This window comes from Miniopterus natalensis, chromosome X (genome assembly GCF_054644295.1).
Source record: "Miniopterus natalensis isolate mMinNat1 chromosome X, mMinNat1.hap1, whole genome shotgun sequence".
In the NCBI taxonomy this organism is placed as follows: Eukaryota; Metazoa; Chordata; class Mammalia; order Chiroptera; family Miniopteridae; genus Miniopterus; species Miniopterus natalensis.
Window position 1 is genome coordinate 25,603,869 of NC_142103.1, and position 21,510 is coordinate 25,625,378.

General features: G+C 43.7%; 1 protein-coding gene across 1 annotated transcript; it reads left to right on the forward strand.

The window, feature by feature from the left end:
- The first annotated feature begins 11,545 nt into the window (after nucleotides 1-11,545).
- On the forward strand, nucleotides 11,546-14,215 carry RIPPLY1 (ripply transcriptional repressor 1). Its single transcript, XM_016206383.2, has 4 exons — nucleotides 11,546-11,700; nucleotides 12,637-12,712; nucleotides 13,319-13,383; nucleotides 13,945-14,215. The coding sequence occupies exons 1-4, from the start codon at nucleotides 11,546-11,548 to the stop codon at nucleotides 14,213-14,215; spliced, it is 567 nt and encodes a 188-aa protein (XP_016061869.1).
- Nucleotides 14,216-21,510: the final 7,295 nt, after the last annotated feature.

A 21,510-nucleotide genomic window follows, 5' to 3' on the forward strand; every position in this document is an offset into this window, starting at 1 on the left:
AAAAATTATTTAGGAAACAGCCCAAAGTCTTTATACTAGTGGATGAATAAACAAACTGTGGCACATCTTTACAATGGAATACTACTTACCAATAAAAAGGAATGTACTCCCTGGCCAGCGTGGCTCAGTGGTTGAGCATTGACTATGATTCAGGAGACCGAGGTTCAATTTTCGGTCAGGGCACATGCTCAGGTTTCGGGCTTGATCCCCAGTAGGGGGCGTGCAGGAGGCAGCAGATCAATGACTCTCTCATCATTGATATTTCTCTCTCTCTCTCTCCCATCTTCTCTCTGAAATCAATAAAGGTATATTTTTAAAAAATTAAAAAAGGAATGTACTATCGATACAACTACATGGATAAAGCTCAAATGTATTATGCTGAGTGAAGCCAGATTCAAATGGCTGATTACTCTATGATTCCATTTATATGACATCCTTGAAATGTCAAGACTATAGGGATGGAGAACAATTTAGTGGTTGCCAGGGTTTGGGGATGGAGGAAGGGGTTGTGTACAATGGCATGAAACAGGGAATTATTCTGGGTGTTGAAACTGTAATAGTTGTTACATAACTATGTATAAGAATTAATTTTCTGTGTCCTTCCACATTTTGTCACACAGAATATTAAAATGACATGTATGTATACTTAAAAATCAATAAAAGGTATTAATTAAAAACTTAAAAAAATAAAATAATTGAATATTCCAACGAGCTTTAATTTTTACAGGTTGTATCTATTGATATTTAACATAGAAATAAAAACTGATACATTTTAAAACTATTTTTATTTAAAATCACAATAAAAACCCATTGTATGTTAAAATAAATAATACATTTTTGAAAAAATAACTATTTTCCAAAACAAAATAAAATTAGCAAGAAAAGTGGCATTGTATTACATTTTTGCAAATCTCTAATATCTGGCTGAATAAAGGCAGCTGGATTCTCATATCTCCTCTTGCATTCAATCTGTTGCAATACATTGTTTTGGTTAAAGTATATGAAGATAATTCAGCCTCATAAAGAAGTGTAGTTAAAGAAGGGGGTTATTTTATAGCTTTTTAGGCAGAAATCTAAGAATGACTCACAAATGACCCTGACCTGGATATAAATTTTCTCTCCTTTGAGAGTGAGAGTTTATGATGTTTATCATTCCCATGATTATATTAGTTACTTGACTAAAAGAAATTATCTAGGTGGGCCTAATCTAATTATGTGAGCCCTTTCAAAGCAGAATACTTTCTCTGTCTAGTGGCAGAAAAGGAAGTCCGAGAGATTCGAAGTGTGAAAAGTACTTGACTTGCCATTGATGGTTTGAAAATAGAAGGGGCCACATGAGAAAGAATTTGAGTAGCCTCTAGGAGCAAAGGGTGGCCTTTGGATGGCAGCCAGCAAGGCAATGGGGACCTCAGACCTACAACTTGAAGGTTTGGATTTTTTTTAACATTCTGACTGAGCTTAGAAGCAGATTTTGCCTCCAGAGTCTCCAGATAAAAGCCCAGTCTAGCCAAAAATGTGACTTCAGCCTTTTGAGGCCCTAAGCAGAGAACTCAGGTGAACCCACCTGGACTTCTGACCTACAGAACTGTGAAATAATAAACGAGTGTTGTGCTAAAGTTGTTAAGTTTGTGATAATTTTTTTTATGGCAGCAATAGAAAACTAATACATTGTGGGTATTCTTCTTCGGTACCACACCTAAACTCCAGAAGTGGTAGTTTCTTAATGTTTATTTGCAATGTTGAATCTGAAGCCATGTCAATGAACCTTTTGTATTCTGTGACACTGAAATCCATTGGTCTATATTGCACTTTGAATGGATCTATTATCCATGCATGATTTTGTAACATCATGCATTAGTCATTTGGAAAATATTGGCACAACCAGTTATATAGATCTTCCAGTTGTTGACTCATTTCATGATTATACAATATAAAAAACTGCATTCATTAATAATATCACTACTAATCTTATCAGAAATGTCTTTAGGGTGTTGAGAAACTCTCAAGCTCACAGTGGCAGGTGCAGGTTTTCAAAAATTTTATTTTCTTACTTGAAAGCTTAAATTTTATCATTGACAACCAATATTATCAGTCATTTTCCTTGAGATAACAGGATCACTTTATTCATTTTCAACAAACTGCTAACCAAATACCCAAATCTGAATAACAATAGTTTGTCTGTTATTTGTTCTTTCAATTAAAAACAGAGTATTCCATTAAAAAAATTGTTAGTTTAGCTTGCAATTCAGTACTTTGGTATGCAGAAGTGCTTTATACATCCTTCCTATTTTATCACATAGACTATAAAAAGACATGTATTAAAAGAGTTGATCTTAAATAAATTAATAACCTGTACTATTTCATCAAGATATTCTTAAATAAAACTACCATTTTTTCTACAGGGAAAACATTGCTGATGAAGAAATAACATGAATATAGTTTGAGGCACTGTCTTGATCCATGCTAAGTTGACAGCACTTTTACCCATTATTGCTTTTGCTCCATCAGTGCAAGTACTAACACAGTGAAAATGGCATATAATGTCTTAGCATTATCATAAAAGTAGTTTTGACTGAACCCTCTAAATGACTCTTAGAGGTTCCCAGGGGTCTTTGGAGCATACTTTTAAGGCTGCTGGTCTAGGCCGAAAGGGGAGGAGTGTGGAAAGGTGGAGATGAAAATTTAATCATGCTTAGAAATGTCCTGTCAATAGAGGAGGCAGCTGAGAATGAGGAGGAGGAGAGAATTTCTACATCCCTTCCTCCAAGGACCCCTGCTGTGCCCCTTCCTATTTCTGACTTGCCTTGCTCCTGAGCTATCTCAGCCAATCAACAACTACCCTCCAAATCTCCCCCATCCTAGGATCTTGGATGCTCTATCCTGTAAGTCCAAAACACTAACAGAGAATTCCATACTGGTCCATGAACTTTTGTCGCTCTAAGCCCCAAGGCTCTGCCGGACTGAATCTTGTTAGTCTTCTTGAACTAACTACCCTGTGTCAAATGGCATTCTATCTAGATGGAATGAGCACCTACTATGTACTCAGTCCTGTGTCAGGTGCTGTTGGGAAAGAGGAGGAATGATAAAGGCACAGTCCTTTCCCTATTCACTTCAATAGAGAAGCTTACTTTACATCTGAAAAGGAAGCTGCTGAAAGAGCTGTGGAAGAAGGCAGATATTAGTACATCTTGGAGTAAATGTGGGTTTAACGAGGACCTGGGAAGTAGAGGTAGAATTTTAAACATGAGGGAGAGAGAAGGCATTCTAGACCTAGGCAGGGGATGGAGATGATTTTGTGAAAGGCCAGTGTAGTCACAAGCCTGCTGGAAGTGAGAGAGCTGGGTGGAGTTGGAGGTAAAGTTGAAGATATAGGGAAAATTGTGAATGTCTGACTTATTTCGTCAGTCATGGTTTACCAATGCAGGTGTATGAGCAGGATGGAAGCTATGATATGTTTTTTGTGGTTTTTTTTAAATATCTTTATTGATTTCGGAGAGAGGAAGAGAAAGGGAGAGAGATAGAAACATCAATGATGAGAGTTTTTGATTGGCTGCCTCCTGCCTGCCCCCTGCTGTGGATTGAGCCTGCAACCCAGGCATGCACCCTGACAGGGAATCGAACCTCGATCTCCTGGATCATAGGTCAGTGCTCAACCACTGAGCCATGCAGCTGGGCAAAGCTGTGTTTTAAGAAACCGAATCTGGCCATATATAATGAAAACACCTGAAAGCATGTCGGACAAAAATAACTAATAACAATTTACCTACAGTATTTCATTTCATCTTCACTTCAGCCCTATGATATGGGTACTACTGTGTTCATTCCCCAAAAATTGAGGCTCAGAAAGATTGAGTAATTTACCCAAGGTCACCTGGATGGTAAACTACCCAGGAGAGACTGCAACCCAAGCCTGTTTCCAAAGCCTCTGCTCTGAATAGTTCGTGATGGAGTGGGGAAAAAGAATAATTATAATAATGATAACAGCCACATTAGTATTAAATATGTGTCGGGCTGAACAATCTTTTTATCAAACTCTTTCGTTAAATCTTCACTACAAACCTGTGAGGTATGGACCATTATTACTTCATTTCACAAATGGGAAAACTAAGAAATGAGAGGTTAAGTCATTTGCCCCAGGCCACACAGATAAGTGTTGAAGCTGGAATAAATACCAAAGTTTATTTCTAGAGCCCAAGCCTTTTCACTTTAAGGTCTACTGCAGAAATACAGACATTTGATGAGAAAGACCTGAGGTAGAGTGGTAGCCAAACTACTCTATAGCAATAGCTAGTGAGGGTTAAGTCAAGAACTGTCATGAAGGAAGGAAGCACTGACGGAAATTTCAGCTGGCTCCATTTTGTAGTTGGGAGGTGGTGCCATTGACAGATCAGGCCCAACCCTAGAGCACTGGTGATGGCTATGGTAGAGATGTGCTCAGGTTGTGGCACCAGTCACCCACTTCCGTTGGCCCCTTCTGCAATCTACCTAACTCCAGAGCAGCACATGGGCCCCTAAGTGGGGCACCTGGAGCAATTGCCAAATGGACCATAACCTCCACACAGCTGAATTCTAAAATCTCATAGAGTGTTGAAATAAAACACTGAATTTCAATATCAGATCTTTTCCTCACTAGCTATTTGGTAAATCACTTAATTTCTCTGTTTTCTGCTCATTTTTAATTGGGAATAATAATAGTACCTATCTTGTGGGATGTTCATAAGGAATAAATGAGATAATAAAGTAAGAAAGTGCTCAGTGACTAGCACATTATAAGCACTCAATTAATGTTACTTATTTCTGTTGTGGTAGTGGTTATCCTTATTAGTTAATATCTACCTCCCAGGAAGATGGCTGCCACTAATTATCAGTATTTGTTTTTTTACTTAGGTAGGATCAGCAGGATGCCAAAACTAAAAAGAGAAGAGAATAGCCCTGGCCAGGTGGCTCAGTTAGTTGGAATGTTGTCCTGTACACCAAAGAGGTGGTGGTTCAACTCCTGGTCAGGGCAAATACCTAGGTTGTGAGTCTGATCCCAGTCGGGGCACATATGGGAGACAACCAATTGATGTTTCTTTCTCTCTCTCTCTCTATCTCATCAATTTTAAAAAAACAAACAAAAATAAAAATAAATTTAAGAAAAGAGAAGAGAATATGCTAAAAACTCAGCATCACTTCATCTTCCCATGGCTTCAGGCCAGGCTGAGAAAGGAGGCCCAGTCAGAGCCAAGGGGCTGGAGAGGCTGCTTATAGGAGCCAGGGATGAGGCTGACTGGATTAAATGGGGGTAGGGGAGGAGCCTGGCTAGGAGTGACCTTCCCAGGCACCCTACCTCCCACCCCTCCTGCTTTCTCAGAGCTCTGTTTTTCTAGGCCCCTGCAGTCCAAATGAGGAGCAAATGGGGAGTTGTGAGGGGCTCTGCAAAGAGAGTCCTGCACCACATGGGCCACAGCCCTGGCTCAAATGGCGGGCCAAGAGTCAGAGGGTGCAGGCAGTGAGCTGACCCAGAAACAAACTGTTCTCCAGAGGAGACCCCCCCATCCCAGGAACCCAAAGGGCTGGGCTCAAGACTTGGCACATTTGGGACATTTGGACTTGAGGGCAGAGGTCCCCAGCACCATTTGCTATTTTTGTTTTGGGGACAGGCTTGGGTGAGGGAAAGAATCTTCCCCTTTCTTCCTTTCTCAGACCAGATCCTGACTTGCCTTGCTTCTGCCTGGCCCCTACAGTGGCCTTTTAGTCCTCCTGCCCCCAACCACAGGGCCTCTGGCTCAAAAGGTAGAGGCTGGAGGGAAAGAGTAAGACCTCCTTTCTCAAGGTGAGAGCAGAACCTGTTCTGGGGCTTTCAACCTGGCATTCTAAAGCCTTCTCCATCTATTTCCTGCTGGCCTAGACTCTCACTGTTCCCTGGACAGCCCTCTCTCCTCACTGGTCTCCAGTGGCAGTGAAAAGCAGTGTATTGATTGAGAGCACAGAGACTACCTGAGTTAAAATCCCAGCCTTGTCACTTTTTACCTCTGTAACCTTGGGCAAGTACCTTAATTTCATCTATAAAATGAGACTTGTTATAGGATCTTCCTCAGAGGTTGTTTGTGAGACTTAAATTAATCCATGCAAAATGCTTAGAACAGTGCCTGGTACATAAATGTTTAACAAATGTTCTCTCCTCTCACTTTCTGCTTCTGTGCCAGTTCTCCCTTGCCAGGATTACATTTCCCCTTCTCACTGCCTACTTAAGCCCAGCTCAGCTCAATCACCCACCTCCTTGAGGTCTGCCTGGCATTACCTGTTCTCCTAAGCTCTGTTACACTCCCCAGTGAAACTAGTCCCATTTTGAGAGCAAGGACTGTGACATGAACAGCACTGACTAAATGAATAAAAACATAACATCTAGTGCCCCTAAGGCAGTCAAATTTTGCAACTGGAACCCACAGTAAGAAATATATTTTACAGCATGTCCTAGTACATGCATTTGTGTATCTTTAAATCTAAATCTAGATCTAGATATATGACTAAAACAAAAGTTTCACAGAACAATATATGTCCTTACTGCATGTGATTCACTCTTCTATTTGCTGTTTATTCATTTTGTTAAATGCTGGTTGCAACCCACTAAATTGACTTTAAGCCTTGCCATTAGTTATGACCTGCACTGTTCTCTGTGATAAGCCCCTGTACAGGGTGGGCTTAAGACCTTCAGAGGCCTTAAATCATGAAAAGATTACAGGTGAAAGGCCATGGCCTTTTTGCAGAGTGCAGGTCAAGTCAAGGGGGGCTGCAGCGGAAGGTATGTGGAGGCAAAAAACTGGAGAGGCAAGCTGTGCTTAGGCAGCAAAAGGCTACAATTGTCACACAAAGGAGTTTGGACATTTTCTATAGGCAATTAGGACTCACTGGAAAATTTTAAGTACTGTACACGTTGACCTTACTTAGTTTTTAGAAAGATCTGTGGTGGCTGTGAGGATGGATTGGTAAGGCCAAGTCAAGAACAGGGCAACATATCTGGGAGCTAGTTCAGGCATCCAGGTGAGAGAGGACAGATGAGGCCATAATTGAAGAAACAACTGGGAGAGTGGGGAGCACAAAGTTGACAGATGTGAGAAATGGTGAAGACTACAACCATTAGGGCTTAGTGTCTGAGGTTTTTAGCTCGAATGACTTGGCCAATATGCTGGTTACCAAGGCAGGTACAGAGGGGGTTTGTGGGGGGAGAAATATAGTTCCATTTTGGAGTGAGTTTCATATATGTATTGGGAGAATTTCAGGCTCGAAACATAATTCTCAATCTTTCATACAATACATGTCAATGAGACAGACATAGAGAAACTAACATTTTATTTTGACATTAAAGAAATAGAAATAAAGTAACATCCATCATTGCCATTCTTTCAAAAAAGAAAATATTTTTCCACCAAAAAAATAGGGAGGACATAATCTTAGAATGAAGTCCAGTCTTTTATAATTGCATACATTTAGATTATTGAAAAACTCTACATTTGATGTTTTTCCCGTTTTGCTGTGACCTATTGAAAACATCACTGTGTATCATCCTGATTTGTTAACTATAATTGAGAACCACAGATTTGAGAAATGGGCAGAGGAAGAGAGGTCAGCAAAAGAGATTGAGAGGAATGGTTCTAGAAGTAGGAGGAAAACCAGGAGAGCATGATCATGGAGGCCAAGAGAAGAATTTCAGAAATCAGGACTTGGCCAACAGTGTCTTTTGCCACCCAGAGTTCAAAGAGATCACTGAATTTGGCAATTAGGAGATCATTGGTGACCTTTGGTAGTGCCCTTTCACTAGAAGGATGGGGTTGGGCCAAATTGCAGTTGGTTAAACTGCGAATGGGAAGTTGGGAAAAGTGGCAGTTTAGAATTTAGATTCTACTTTCAACAAATTTGAAGGTAAAGGAAAGAAAAGATAGAGAGAAGGAGAGAGAGGGAGGGAAGAAAGAGATTCAGAGAGAGAAAGAGAACACATTCAAGGGGGGAGGGGGCTTGCTCTGGGAGATAAGAGAAACAGGCATTTTATAATGAGAAGAGAAAGAGCTAGTACAAAGAAGCTGAATTTTTCTGAAGAGAAGGGCCATGTCTGAAGGAAGAGCCCAGAGAAAGAGGGTGGATAAGGCAAGGCCAAAGGGGAAGGGATTAGCCTTTAATGAGAGGAGCACCTTGTCCCCTGGAGGGGAAGGAAGTTGGAAAGGCAGGCCAATTTTGGGGGGGTGGGGCAGAGCACTGAGGTAATTCATGCTTGAAGGCCTCTGTTTTCTCAAGGAAGTGGGAGGAGAGGTTGTTCCATGCAGGGAGAGGGGAGGGGCAGAAACCTGGTTGGGAGCTGGAGAAAGTTTGTAATGTGGCCCAGGGAAATGTGACTGCTGGAGCTGCGGACTTGACAAAAGAACATGTTCAAGTGACTGAGGGGTATTGGGGCCCAGTGGAGGTTGATTGAGTCTGTTTTTCCTTGTGTGGGTCTTGTCTCCCTCCCTGGGCTGTAATCCCCTTGAGGCAGTGTCTAAAGCACTTCCCTCTTTCTAGTCCATTCCCCCACCAGGCAATGTCCAACAGCATCTGGCCCAGAGGAGGCACCCAGCCCTCTCAGAAGGATTTGGCAAAGCAATCACTGATGAAACCCTGTTAGGGGAAACAGAGGTAGGATCATAATTGCCCTGACAGGAAGTTCTTCACTTTGGTTGTTACAGACCTTTCCTGTCACCCTGCTGGCCACCTTCCTCCTGTTCTGTGCTGAGTGCAAAGGAGAACAGCCAAGCTCCCACTTTTGTCCAGCAACATATGCAGGCCTTAAATCCTTTAGGCTGGGGAGAAGCCAAAAAGAAAGGCCAGTGGCTTCATCTCCCACAAGTTGAATGTGGCTGAGGCAATTCTTAGAAAGTAACAAGACAGAGCAGTTGTGGAAGGAGAACAAAGAGCCCTGGAGACAGGCCTGAAGGCAATCTGGACTCCAGGAAAGCATGTTGGGAGCTGGTTTGAGGGGAACCCTGAGGCCTGCTACTCAGGAGAGTAGAGCCTGGACAATTCCAATCATGAAGGATTATGGCTGAACGAACACAAGTTCTAGGTGGTAGGTGGCATGGCTAAGTCTGGCTGAGAATGAGCCCTGGGATCAGGAGTAATGTTAACCCCTTTCCCTGTTCCCTCTTCCCACTTGCCTGTTTGCAGAGACCATGGCCATCCAGAGATCAGGAAGTTCTGAGGGTATGACAGGAAGTTTGTTTCTTACTCCCTCACTTGTCATCTCCTTCCAGCCCAATCTCTTCAACCTGGCTTTGCCTCTCAGCCTCCCTCCTCATTTGAGTCAATGATGCAGTTTAAGCAAATTCTCATCTTCTGGAGGTAAATTTAGCAAGAACCCTCAAAGAATGATAGAAATTTGGGATTCCCACTAGCCCTCATTTTCTCCCCAAAGATTTTCCTCTCCAGATCTGGTATCAGGTCTACACTTACACAGTTTAGGGACAGAGAGCTTATCCCATTTCACCACATATAATAAACCTCTGTTTATTAAGGGCCGGCACAGTGCCAAGCCTTTGAGTTAGGTGGTGACTGGGCTGTTAGAAAGTTTTCCTTTGATTGAGCCAAAATGTCTCTCCCTGTAGCTTCCACCCCTGGGCCTCTGCCCTGTCCTTTGAAGTCACACAGAACAAGTATAATCCCACTGCAGTCTAATCCTCAGATATTTGAAAATGGCTGCCATTTCCCCAAGAGTTTTCTTTCCTCTGTGGATAAGCATTTTTCTTTTTCTTTTTATGTCATTACTTATTATGGCCCAAATAATATTAGGTCTTGTGGAACTTTTCAGAAAATTCAGAAAAGTATAAAGAAGGAAGTAAAGATCTACCATAATCTTACTCCCAGAACCAAGCACTGTTACATTCTCCTTTCTTTTAACCAGTGTTTTTTCCTGCACACTGTATATTCTATACTTTTTTCTTACCAAAATGAGATCTTCCTCTAAGTTATACTGTAGAGGCTTCTTTTTTCCTTTCTTCAATTCATTAACTTTTCCCCAGTCTCCTACCAAGCCAATTTTAATACAAAATTGTATAACTGTTCAATGATTTATTTAACCAACTTTCTAATATGAGAGACATTTAGTTTGTTTCCAATTTTCCTTTGCTGTAAAGAACACAGTGGGGCTGTAATTTGAAGTGAGGTGGGGGGGGGGGTAGGTGAATGGAGAAAAGAAGAGCCCTCTAACCAAATTATTCATCCAATTTTAGCATATGACTTTTTTTCCACTTTGTGGATAATTATACTTCCTAAAACATGGTTGTGAATGTCTACTTAGTATTCCACGGCAAGGATTTATCCTAATTAATATAACCAGTTTCCTGTGATTGGACATTTCAGGTTGTTTCTAATTTTTCCCATTATAAACCCTACTGTAATGAATATCCAAGAAGCTAAATTTGTGCTGGTGCTGGACACTGAGGTCAGGAAGGATATTTTCAGGACTTCTAAAGCATAAGGAGCTTGCCAGTAGTTGTAGTTCGAAGCTTTTTGTCTAAAGCCCAGAAGACTGGCTAAGGCCAAGGATGACTGTGCTCAAGCCTCTGGGCTTGCCCAGGGTCAGTACCCATTTACCCAGCCCCCCGTCACAGAGTGTTCAGGCTGCAGGGCCTTTTGGGACCACTGGGCTCACACCCTCCTCTCACATGTGAAGAAAGTGAAAGCCGTGGAGCCAGCGATAGTCCTTCAGCAGCTTAGCAGCTGGGAAAACTCTGCCTCCCCGAGCACCCTGGCTCCTGGACTAGAAGCTGAGCTTTAAGATTTGGAATCTGACCTGGAAACCCTGACAATACTTGCCTGCATTCATTTACAGAATCACTTACTGCTAAGGCTGGAAAGGGGATTCTGGCACTTTTGCAAAAGAATTGACCAGTAAAGGGGAGGGCGTGGAAAGAAGACTTGAAGTTTATTTAGCCCATAGGCAACTATACCTGCTTCACCCAGAAACTCCTTTTTTCCTAACCCAGGTTGTATGCTTAATGGCAGTCACCCTATATCAGGTGCCCCTGGCAAATATATTTGGGGTTTGAGCTGAAATAACGGGCGACTTCCTCACTCTCCTTAGCCAAGTTAACTGTCCTTCTTTTTTGGAACAAGCTGTGCCAACGGCCTGTCTGTCCAGATCTCTGTACCTGACAACTTTCTGTGGTTTCAGGTACTAATGAGCTTCCCACCTTTCCCCCCTCCTGCTTTGCTACTGCCTGAGGTATTCTCACAAATGGTGTGTGATTTGCCCCTTCTGTGTTTTCCTTTCTGACTTGGAGGTAAAGATAACCTCTCATCCCCCACTGACTCTCTGTTTATTCAACTGGGAGAGATTTCACACCAAGGAACCCAGTTCTCCCTCCTTGAGTGCCTTTCTTAAATCTTCACCCGCCTCAAGTCCCCCACATCTGTACTTCTCTGAATAATTTATGAGTCCAGGCAGGTCTTATAAAGGGTCTCCCAGGAAAGGCCAAGAGTGTAGCAGGTTCTGAGAAATAGGAGCCCTCACAGCCTGCCTGGTCTTGACACCCTAAGAATGGATCCTTCTGTTCCCACTGCTGCTGCTGACCCTGAACCAACCCTGGCCCTAAGCATTGCTCCAGCCCTAGCACAGGGACCCCTGGAACTCCCTGGCCTATTAAGCCCATCGCCCCTTCCTTTCCCTGGACAAGAAGTTGATGGGAGTGAAAGGTAAGTGAACTTGATCTTTGGCAACCTGAACTCTGCCTTAGTGGGTTTCCTGGGGAAGGAAGGAAAATGAGATGTTCAAGATGTCCTTGTTTTCTGTGAAGGAAAAAAAAAGGCAAAGGCCTCATAGCTCTCAGAAACTGTCTCCTCTATATCTGGGGATGGAATATCTCAACTGACTTTTCACCTCACTAATCCCTCTGGGTGACAGGAGGGGATTTGGGGACAGTGGGCATTGCCAAAGCTGAAAGCTGAGCAGCCAGGCCCTCATGGGCAAAGTTGCTCAGCCCACTGAGAGGCACACATGAGAATGCCATGAAACCTCAGTTTAGCATGACCTAGGCTGCAGAGGTGGGGAACGAGGGCTAAAGTCCCAAGAGACTTTTGACTGGGGGGGGGAGGGCTCTTTTCTGACCACACTATAAGATTTCCATTTGCTTTTCCCCTACTTCTGGAAGTCTAGTGGGGAAGCAGTTGGCCCAGGAATACTTCTGGCCCTTTTCCCCAGCCCAGAAAAATGGAAGGACTCTGACCTCTGCTTCTTGGAGCAGGAGGTAGGGAGTAAGATATTCTCCACCCAGCCCTCATTCATTCCTCCAAATATTTAAGGAGTTCAATAAATATTTACTGAAATGCCTACTGTGTACCAGCATTGTGGTAGGTGTTGGGGATCCAGATATGATCAAACATAAATCTGCCTTAAGAAGCTCAAAGGCAAGTAAACAACAGACAATTACAAAACTGTGATAAGAGCAATGATAACATTGTTGAAGCAGAGAGGAGGGGCATCTGTCCTGACCTGGGCTCAGGATCCTTAGGAAAGGCTTCCTGAAGTAGAGGGCATCCAAGCCAAGTGTTTTTGGAGGCCTCTTTGTTATCTCAGAGAGTCCACATTCAAGTCTCCTTCCTCCACTGATGGATCTCTCCTCTACGTCCTAGAGGGGCTTGTCTTTGGAGGCCCTGGCTGTGCTCTACAAGTGATCCCCCAAGGCAGGTGAGGAAACTTGTGGATTTGGTGAGTTTGAGCTCCTGTTACACATGTTCACATGCAGCCACATGTGTTCACACTGACCAGGTCTCTTTCCAAAGAGCCCCTGACCTCAGTCAAGGTTTGCAGATCTGGGAAACCATCTTTGGAGCCTTGTTCACATTTGATTCTCACAACAGCTCTAGGAGGAGGGCAGACCTGAGGTTTCTGTGCAGTTTAAAAATAAAGAGACTGAGGTCTAAAGGAGGGGACGGTATGAGCAGGCCCCAAAGCTAGGCTATGGTAGAGCTGCTGCTAAAATCCTGGTCTCCTGGCACCTAACCCCAATGCTCTTCCCCCACCCTTGCCCCCAAATCTTTACTGTTTCAGTAGAACCCTGTCCCCTGGACAGTCTCCAAACAAGTATTAAAACAGGGGCAGGAAAGTTAACAACCCCCAGGACTCTGTCCACTTGTTTTTCAACCAGAACCAGGATAGACCCTTTTGTTGGGAGCAGGGGTAGGGGCTGGACCCCAGAGATGTCTAAAGTCTCTTTCTAGATCATCTTACCTGCAGGTTTCTGATCCCTGGTACAGAAGAGGCAGTTATCTGGCCATGTACTTTGAGCCCCATGCTAGCTTTTGCTTTGAACAGGCCACTGGTGGGGCTACAAGTGCCGAGGTCACCAAAGCTGACTCCAAGTTCCATCACCCCATCAGGTAAGCTTCTGGCACCAAACTCAGAACTTGACATAAGTTCATTAGCTCTTTAAATCCTCACAAGAGCCCTGTGTAGCAGGAGGAGGGAGGCATTGCTATGACCACTATCTCATAGACCAGAAAACTGAAGCCCAGAGAGGTTAGGGATTTTGCCAAAGTTGCCTTCCCTGGTGGCATTGTCAATGACACCTAAGAATGAGTCCTTATGGACAGGTCAGTGAAAGAAGCCTTAGTAGGAGATGGAGAACAGAGGAGAAATCTACAGAATTATTGGCTAGAGGGCTTCTGAGGTGGGGGTGGGATCAGTGTCAGAATTGATAGATATTGGGGTTGAGGCTCCCCACAGTTATAGGCCCACCATATATTACCTTCCTGTCTGCGGCTATTTTGTAACAATTCAGAAAATTCTTTTACAAAGCTCTCTTTCTTCCTTTCTCTCTCACACCATTATTGTAGGTAGGACAAGGAGTTTAGCGTCTGGCTTCTTCCATGGTCCTGCTGACCCCTCTACACATATGAGACCTGTTTAAGTTAGGGGCCATATTTCTTCTCTGTCCACAGGCTCTTCTGGCCCAAATCCCGCTCCTTTGACTACCTATACAGTTATGGGGAGATTTTACTGCAGAACTTCCCTGTCCAGGCAACCATCAATCTGTATGAAGACTCAGACAGCGAAGAGGAGGACAACTGTGAGGAAGAGGATGGGGACGAAGAGCAGGAGAAAAAGGAGGCAGATAAAAAGGGGCCAGAAGGGTGTTTGAGGATACTAAGGTCAGCACCACACAGAGTCACAAGTCATCCTCCTTCCCCATCCCTGACCTGTCCAAGCTAAGCCAGAGTCTGATTAGGGTTCAGTATGCCTGGCAAGGCCTCAGGTCAATTACCAGGAATCTCTAGGCACAACTCTCTGGATTGAAAGTTGGGTCCTCAGTCACCAGTTTAGGCTGGCTATACCCACCTGTGCTGTGAGCCCAGGCCTCTGGCATCTCATTGTCTGGGTTGCTGCAGTTTTGACAATGGGAGGGTATTAGCAGCTCTAGGGGAAGGAAGATCTGCTTTCTGAAGCCCCCAGGAAGCAGATCAGGACACAGCATGCCCATGTAGAGGGGAATAGCCACTCTTCAGGGCTCTTTGACTCCCTGGCCTTCTGGGTGGCCACATAGTTCTGTCTCCTCATGGAAAAACTGACTTCGGGCTTCACCTCCAGGAATACCAACACCAGATCCAAGAAGAGTTGTAATGCTTTTCTGATGGGCCTTGCAGCAAGAGGAGGGTGCATCTAGACAATCAGCTTGCTTTGGGGACTTCTCCTCATTTTGGCTGTTATCCACTGGGGTCTCTGTTGGCATAAGATGAATCAGGAGAAAAATAAACTAAATGATGTTTGCCTTTTTCCTGTAACTGTGCTGATTTCTTAACTGAACTCTGTTCATGTTGTGAGGCCATGGGCACAGGGTCAGAGACCAGCTCAAGGCCAATTCATTGCTCTACCTGAGGTCAGTTTACAGATGAGGATGTAGGGCCAGGGCCAGGCCCTCTCTGTCAACGTGTGAAATCAGGCTAGACTAAACTTCAAAGATAGATGGAAAAGGAACAAAAAGGCCTCCAAAGTGTAACCTGAAAATAGGGAGTAGGGCAATGGGTTGGGGTGGGGGGTGGGTGAGAGATACAGCCTTAGTTCAGCCTTGTAGATGAGTGTGTGCATACGAGGAGGAGAGCTTGGGGGACTACTCAGTCCTATCAATTTTACTTTCACAGTTCAGGCTCTCATGCCTTACCCCTGCCCCAAATACTTGTCAACTAATTTTCATGCCTTGAGCATGTTCCTCTGAAATTCATCCTCCACAGTGGCCACCAGATCAGATCATGTTGTGCTGCTGCTTAAAGCCCTACTATGGCTCTTCACTGCCACACTAACAGTTGAAGACGTATCCTTTTAAAAAAAAAAATCACAGATTCTCTTGAGAATCTATGGATTCTCTACTCATATATTCAAAAGTCAAGCCCTTAACTTGATATTCCAAGCTGCCCAATTGTTTGGTTGTTAACAGTCTCTCTTTCTTAAAAATTTATTTTTATTAAAATATAGTTGCCATACAATATTATATTAGTTTCAGGTGTACAAAATGGTGATTTGACATTTATATTCCTTAGTATGTGATCACCACAATAAGTCTAGTACCCATTTGTCACCAAAGTTATCATGATATTATCAACTATTTTCCCTATGCTGTACACTATAACCTGTGACTTATTTTATAACTGGAGGTTTGTATCTCTTATTCTCCTTTAGTTGCCTGTCTCTTCAGACTCATCTCTCAACACTTGAAGCGTATGTTGCCTGTCTTTGAATATATCCTGCTTTCTATCACCTCTGTAGCTTTAAGTCTCTGTGTGGAATGCTCTTCCACTTTTACATGTCTGATAAACTCCCATTCAACCAATAAGACTAGCTCAGATACCTCTCCTGTGAGAAGCCTCCCAGACCCCCAAGTTTAGGTTGGCTGCCCCCATTCATTCAGTGCCTCCCTTACCATAGCATTTGCCCTCTTCTTATGAAGTAAGATATCTATGTGACTTCATTGCACAGCACACTGCCTAGCATGAAGCAGGCACTCAGGAAATGTTGAAAAAAAAAGATTCTAAGGTCTTTTTAAAGCAGTTCTTGACAGAACCACCTATGTCCCCTCACTTGCTGGTTTCCCATTTCTTTGCTTAGCTGCAAACAGGACAGAGTATTGTCACCTGATTCAAGAATAAAATGCTGGCCATCTTTCCTTCCTTCTTCAATCAAGTTGTGACAGGCTGCTTCAGTTCTGAGCCCTGCTGAGGCTTCCCTGAATTGGACCTAGCCTTGAGTAGGCAACCAAATTCATACACTGGTGCCATCTATTGGTGGAAATTTAACCTTTTCCTTAATACTGCCAGGCAGTTGACCTTTGACTGCTATAATCCCTTTAGTCCATTCTGTTTGTGCTTGTAAGTAAAGTGGAACCTACCGTATGCTAGCTGTATGATCTGGGGCAAGTTACTAATCCACCCTGAGCCCGTCTCATCTGTAAAATGGGGGAAATGATACTTCCTCTCAGGGTTGGTGTGGGGATTCAGTGAAATAATATATGTAGGGTACTTAGCACAACCCCTAGCACATAGTAAAAGCACTCAGCAAGTGGTTGTAGTCATAGTAATCATAGTTGTAGTAGTGGTTTTATTAATTTTATAACCGAAATGAGCTTACAGGCTCAAGTCAGCTAATGACTGCTTTACTCAACTAATGACTGATTTGTCAGTCATTTCCACCTGCTCTCCCTGGCACCACTTGATGGCTGACCATTCAAAGCATCTTTGCAGTGTTTGTCCCTCATTAAAAAAGATAACACAAAACAGAGGCCAAATGTGGGTTCCTGGGACAGAGGATTCAAAACTTATTTTTTGTGCTTTAGCAGAAACACTCTTCTTTTGAATTGAATGTAGAAGCTCCATATACAAACCAAATAGGAGCTGTCCTGGTGGAAACTACAATGGAGGGCACAGAACTCCCACCATGGTGTCCTCTCCCTTGTAAACGAAGTCTCTCCATCCCCTTCTGTGAGGCACCTGCCAGGGATTCCTAGATTGTGGGGAAGACTATTTGGAATCCACTGTTCCAAGGGTTAAAATAAGATTGACCTGAAGTCTAATGGGGATTAGTATTTTAACATGTTCAGTGTTCCGTTTAAAATTCTTGCTTTGCGTTCTAAGCTCCCAGTATTTCATAGCTCAAAAATTGCTCCAGTCCTCCTCTGTACACATGGTTGCTAAGTAATTGGAATTCACTGTTCTGACTAATCAGAGCCCAGTGTGAGTTACTTATAACAACTTCAAAACCAGTGTGCAAACCCAGGAGGAAAATCTCTGTGCAAAACCCAGAGTCCTTCTTTCAGCTCCACCCTAGCTGGCTCATCCTAGTGACCAATACTTCATACCCCAGCACTGATGCCTCCTGTTTCCCCCACCCCATAGTAACAGAGAGAGGGCACATCAGTTGAGCATGAGGCTGCATTTGAGCTGGATCTTGAAGGCTGGACCCAGCTAGAGATGGAGGGAGAAAACTTCCCAGAAAGAAGCAGCAATATGAAATCTCTAATTAAACAAATATTTATTGGGCACCTACCCTGTGCCAGGGATTAATATTGTAATAATTAAGACCATGGGCTTTGGAGGCAGAAGTACCTGGCTTCAAATCCCGTATCTGCCACATGCTGGCTGTATCCATGGGCCTGCTCCTCTCAGGTCAGGTGTCAAGGTCAGCTCTCTGCTCTCAACCTTCTCACTACCAGCTCTGCAGTCCCTTATCACACACACACACACACACTGCACATACTCATTAAATGTTCCTATTCTCCTCTGTCTCTGGGCAAGGAAAGCCCCCTCACCTACCCCAGTGGGTATTACCAGTCCCACCTCTCATTCCCACCCCCAACTGTGCCTGTGTGGTTTTCTAGTGGGCAGTTTCTCTCCCTTCCACCCCAGGCCCTTGTTGTAAAATGTTTGCCAATTCTCTTCCCAAACACGGTTGCTAGGTGGCCTGAGTTCACTGTCTTCACCTGTCAGGGGCCTGGTGTTGGTTACTGTGTTTTTGGTTTACTCCCAGTTGGCAAGACTTGTGGCAACCTCCATGCAAGCACACAAACCCAGACACAAAAACCTGGCATAGAGTGAGTGCTTAATAAGTGGTAGCTACAATACTCTTTGCCAGGCACTTGCTACTCATGTTACAGTGATGATCTTCTATGGTACTTAAGTCACAACAATCCTAGAAGATAAGCCCATTTATGAATGAGAAAAATAAGAGTTAGCAAGGTTTTTGTACATGGGTTTGTGTGGTTGCATGGAGGTTGCTACAAGCCTTTCCAGCTGCGGGGTAAACCAAAAAACACAGTAACTAACCCCAGGCTTATGACAGGACAGAACAGTGAACTTGGGCTACCATTTTACAACAAAGGACTGGGGAAGACAGAAGACAAACTGCCTATTGGATAACCACACAGGCACAGTTAGGGGTGGGTGGGTAGGAGTTGATAACACCCACTGAGGTGGAAGAAGGGGTTTTCCCAGTCCAGAGGAGACTAGGCAGTGTGGTGGCTAGGAGGATAAGAGTTATAACAACTGATAATTGTCGAATTCTTACTATAGATTTGGGTGCATGACTAGGAACCTTAAATGGATTAACTCATTTACTATAACAACTCAGGTATAGCTACAGTTAGGGAGACTGAGATTTTGAGGGTTTTCAAAAACCATGCCAAAAATCACAGAGCTGATCATCTCTATCACCTTCTAAGTGTGAGGCACTTTACCTGTAGTCCTCATTTTTTTTATTGATGATTTTTAGAGAGAGGGGAAGGGAGAGAGAAACATTGATGTGAGAGAGAAACATTGATTGGTTGCCTTCCATACTTGCCCCAACTGGGAATCAAACCCTCAACCTTTTGATGTACAGGAGGGTGCTCCAACCAACTGAGCCTCACTGGCCAGGGCTACCTGTATTCATTTAATCCTTACAACAATCCTTGAGACATAAGAACTAGTATTATCCTCATTTTATAGGAGAAAACTGAGATTCAGGGAGGTTAAGGAATCTGCTCTAGGTCACACAATGCATAAATGGCTGAGCCATGATTTGAGAGATGCCAGCATTTGCTCTAGGTTACACCAATGATAAAAAGCAGGACAGGATTCAGGTTCAACTCATTTCAGGAAGTAGAATCTACAAGGCTTAGTGAAGAAGTAAGTATCTTGGAGGACAGGAGAGAAAATGTTGCAGTTCTGGCTGGAGGGAAGCGAGTCAGAGATTAGGAATAATTCTGGGCCAGGAAAGGCTGAAGGGCCACTGAAGGGTGTCACCAAGGGAGGGATGTTTGGGGGCCTCCTGCAGGGCAGTAACAGGCTCTCACAGAACCTAGGCTGCAGTATAGGGTTACCAGAGGAGAGGGGCCAATGAGGGACTTCTCCTGTTCCACTCTGTGGCCTCCAAGTATAATGGGCCCTGGCTGAGTGTGGTGCTTCCTTCTATCTGCGGAGTCTGGACCCAGCGTGAGGAACTACCAATTGCTGAGCTCTCCCATGGTGCTCCAGGCATGAAGCTCTGCATGTTGTATCCCAAACAAGATTCACCAGCCCCAAGCAGGGTGGGCTGTGTTATTCTTATGTTTACAGATAGAAAACAAGCTCAGAGAGGTGAAGTGGGGAGGCTGGGGTGAGAGCCCAGACAGTGTCGGTACAGAGTTCTGGCTTTTAACTACTAAGTCCCTCCTACCCTTCTACTCATTTTTCCAAAGAGGCACTGAGAGTCTTTTTAGGGCAGGCAGTTTGCCTGACGTCCTGTGGCCTACATGAAACAGAAGCACACAAACTGTCATGCTAAGGCATTTCTATCATCAACACTGGAAACACTTGGAGCCTGAGGCCAAGTGTGAATTAAAAGAGGTTGAGTGAGAGCCCAAGAACAAGATGGAACCAGGCTCTGGATTCTTAGAGAAGTCTTCCATGTCTGGGAGAGAAGAACCAGCTGCAAATCCCTCACAATTCAACTAGTGTCCATTACCAGCAGGAGAGGCAGCACCCTCTAGTGGCTGAGCTCTAGACTGAGCCTGGACTTACAGCACTAGGGAAGGGATCCAGAGGCTCATCCACCCAGAGGATTCTATGGCCAGCCTGGTGGTTATGGGGACAGGCTCTGGAATCACACTAGGCCTGGGTTTAAATACTAGTTCTCCTCCTTGCTAGCTAAGTGACCATGAAAAAAAATAGCAAATTAGTCTCTGAGCCTCAGTTTCTTCATCTATAAAATAGGGATGATAATCATACTAATTGCAGAGGATTGCTATAAGGATTAAATAAAATTTTATATATAAATGACTTAGCAGAGTACTTGGCACATTATAGATGTGAGATACATATGTGTGTGTGCATAGTATGTGTGTGTATACATATAATCATTATTATGACACATGCTATTATTTCAGTAGTTACATCTTTGACTCTCCCTATCTAGCTCTATTAGGTCCCTGGTGTCCCTCAACCCACTGTCTTGCCCCAAGGGAAGCAATGTCAACACACTCACTAAGGTTCATGGTAAGGCCTGAGCTAAGACACTTGCTTTTCTCCATATATACTTACAAGAATCTTGGACTGTACATCTTTGTCCTTCACTATCCTGTGAATATTAATCAGCTTGCTTTACACAGGTGCTAGGCTTTTTCTGCATTTTAGAGCAGCTTTATATTCATGACCTCATTTGAATCTTTTAATATTCCCCATGATATATTCCCACCTTTCAATGAGGAAATTGAAGATGATGGGAAGGGAAGTAACTTGCTGAAGGTTACACAGCAAGTCACTGCAGGAGTCAAGACTGGACCCCAGAATCTTGCATTGATTCTAGTGCTTTTCTTTAACACTTGCAATTGTCCAGGGCCCTGAGTTCTGGCTAAATGTAAAGCATCTAAAACCTACGACTTGGCTTATGGTTTGGAGGCCACATTACTGCACTCTGACAAGTTTCCTGCTTCTACTGAGGCCAACGTTTTATCCTCAGTAAACTACTAAATAAAGATTCTTCTAAAAGAAATGGCAGCAAGTTATCAGGACTGGAAACCCAAGATAGTCACATCTCCAGCATATGCCAAGAATAAAATTAAATGTTGGATGGCAAGTTAGAGGAGAGATGAACATGATCTCCCCAGCCAAGCTGCATGCACTGAGAAATTAGCCACTATCCTGTATGCACAGCCAACTTGATTTAGCCACTCATCTCATGTTGAACATAACCGTCAGGTGCTCAAAAGGGCAACTCTGTCCTTAGTACAGATTATAAGGTGTTGATGTGTGTCATCAGCATGGGTCCTGATGGCAACACCTGTTTGCAGGCACTGAGGGAAGCAGTAAGATAAAAGCTCTCAATGTCCCTTGACATGACTCTGGGATACAAAATGCAGGCTAGACTGTCAGTACCAGAGGCTGGTACCAGAGCACTAACACAATGGCAACAGCATAAAGACTGCTGAGATAACAAATCATTCATCCCAAAGACCCCCTCCTTAGTCCCTGTGTGGCACTGAAGCACTGGCAAGCTTGGTTCTGCTG

Excerpts from the sequence above, each read along its gene's own strand:
- RIPPLY1 (XM_016206383.2), top strand. The coding sequence starts at position 11,546 with ATGGATCCTTCTGTTCCCACTGCTGCTGCTGACCCTGAACCAACCCTG. Across the intron at positions 11,701-12,636 it reads GAAGTTGATGGGAGTGAAAG|AGGGGCTTGTCTTTGGAGGC; the intron begins GTAAGTGAACTT and ends TCTACGTCCTAG. Across the intron at positions 12,713-13,318 it reads TGAGGAAACTTGTGGATTTG|GCCACTGGTGGGGCTACAAG; the intron begins GTGAGTTTGAGC and ends TGCTTTGAACAG.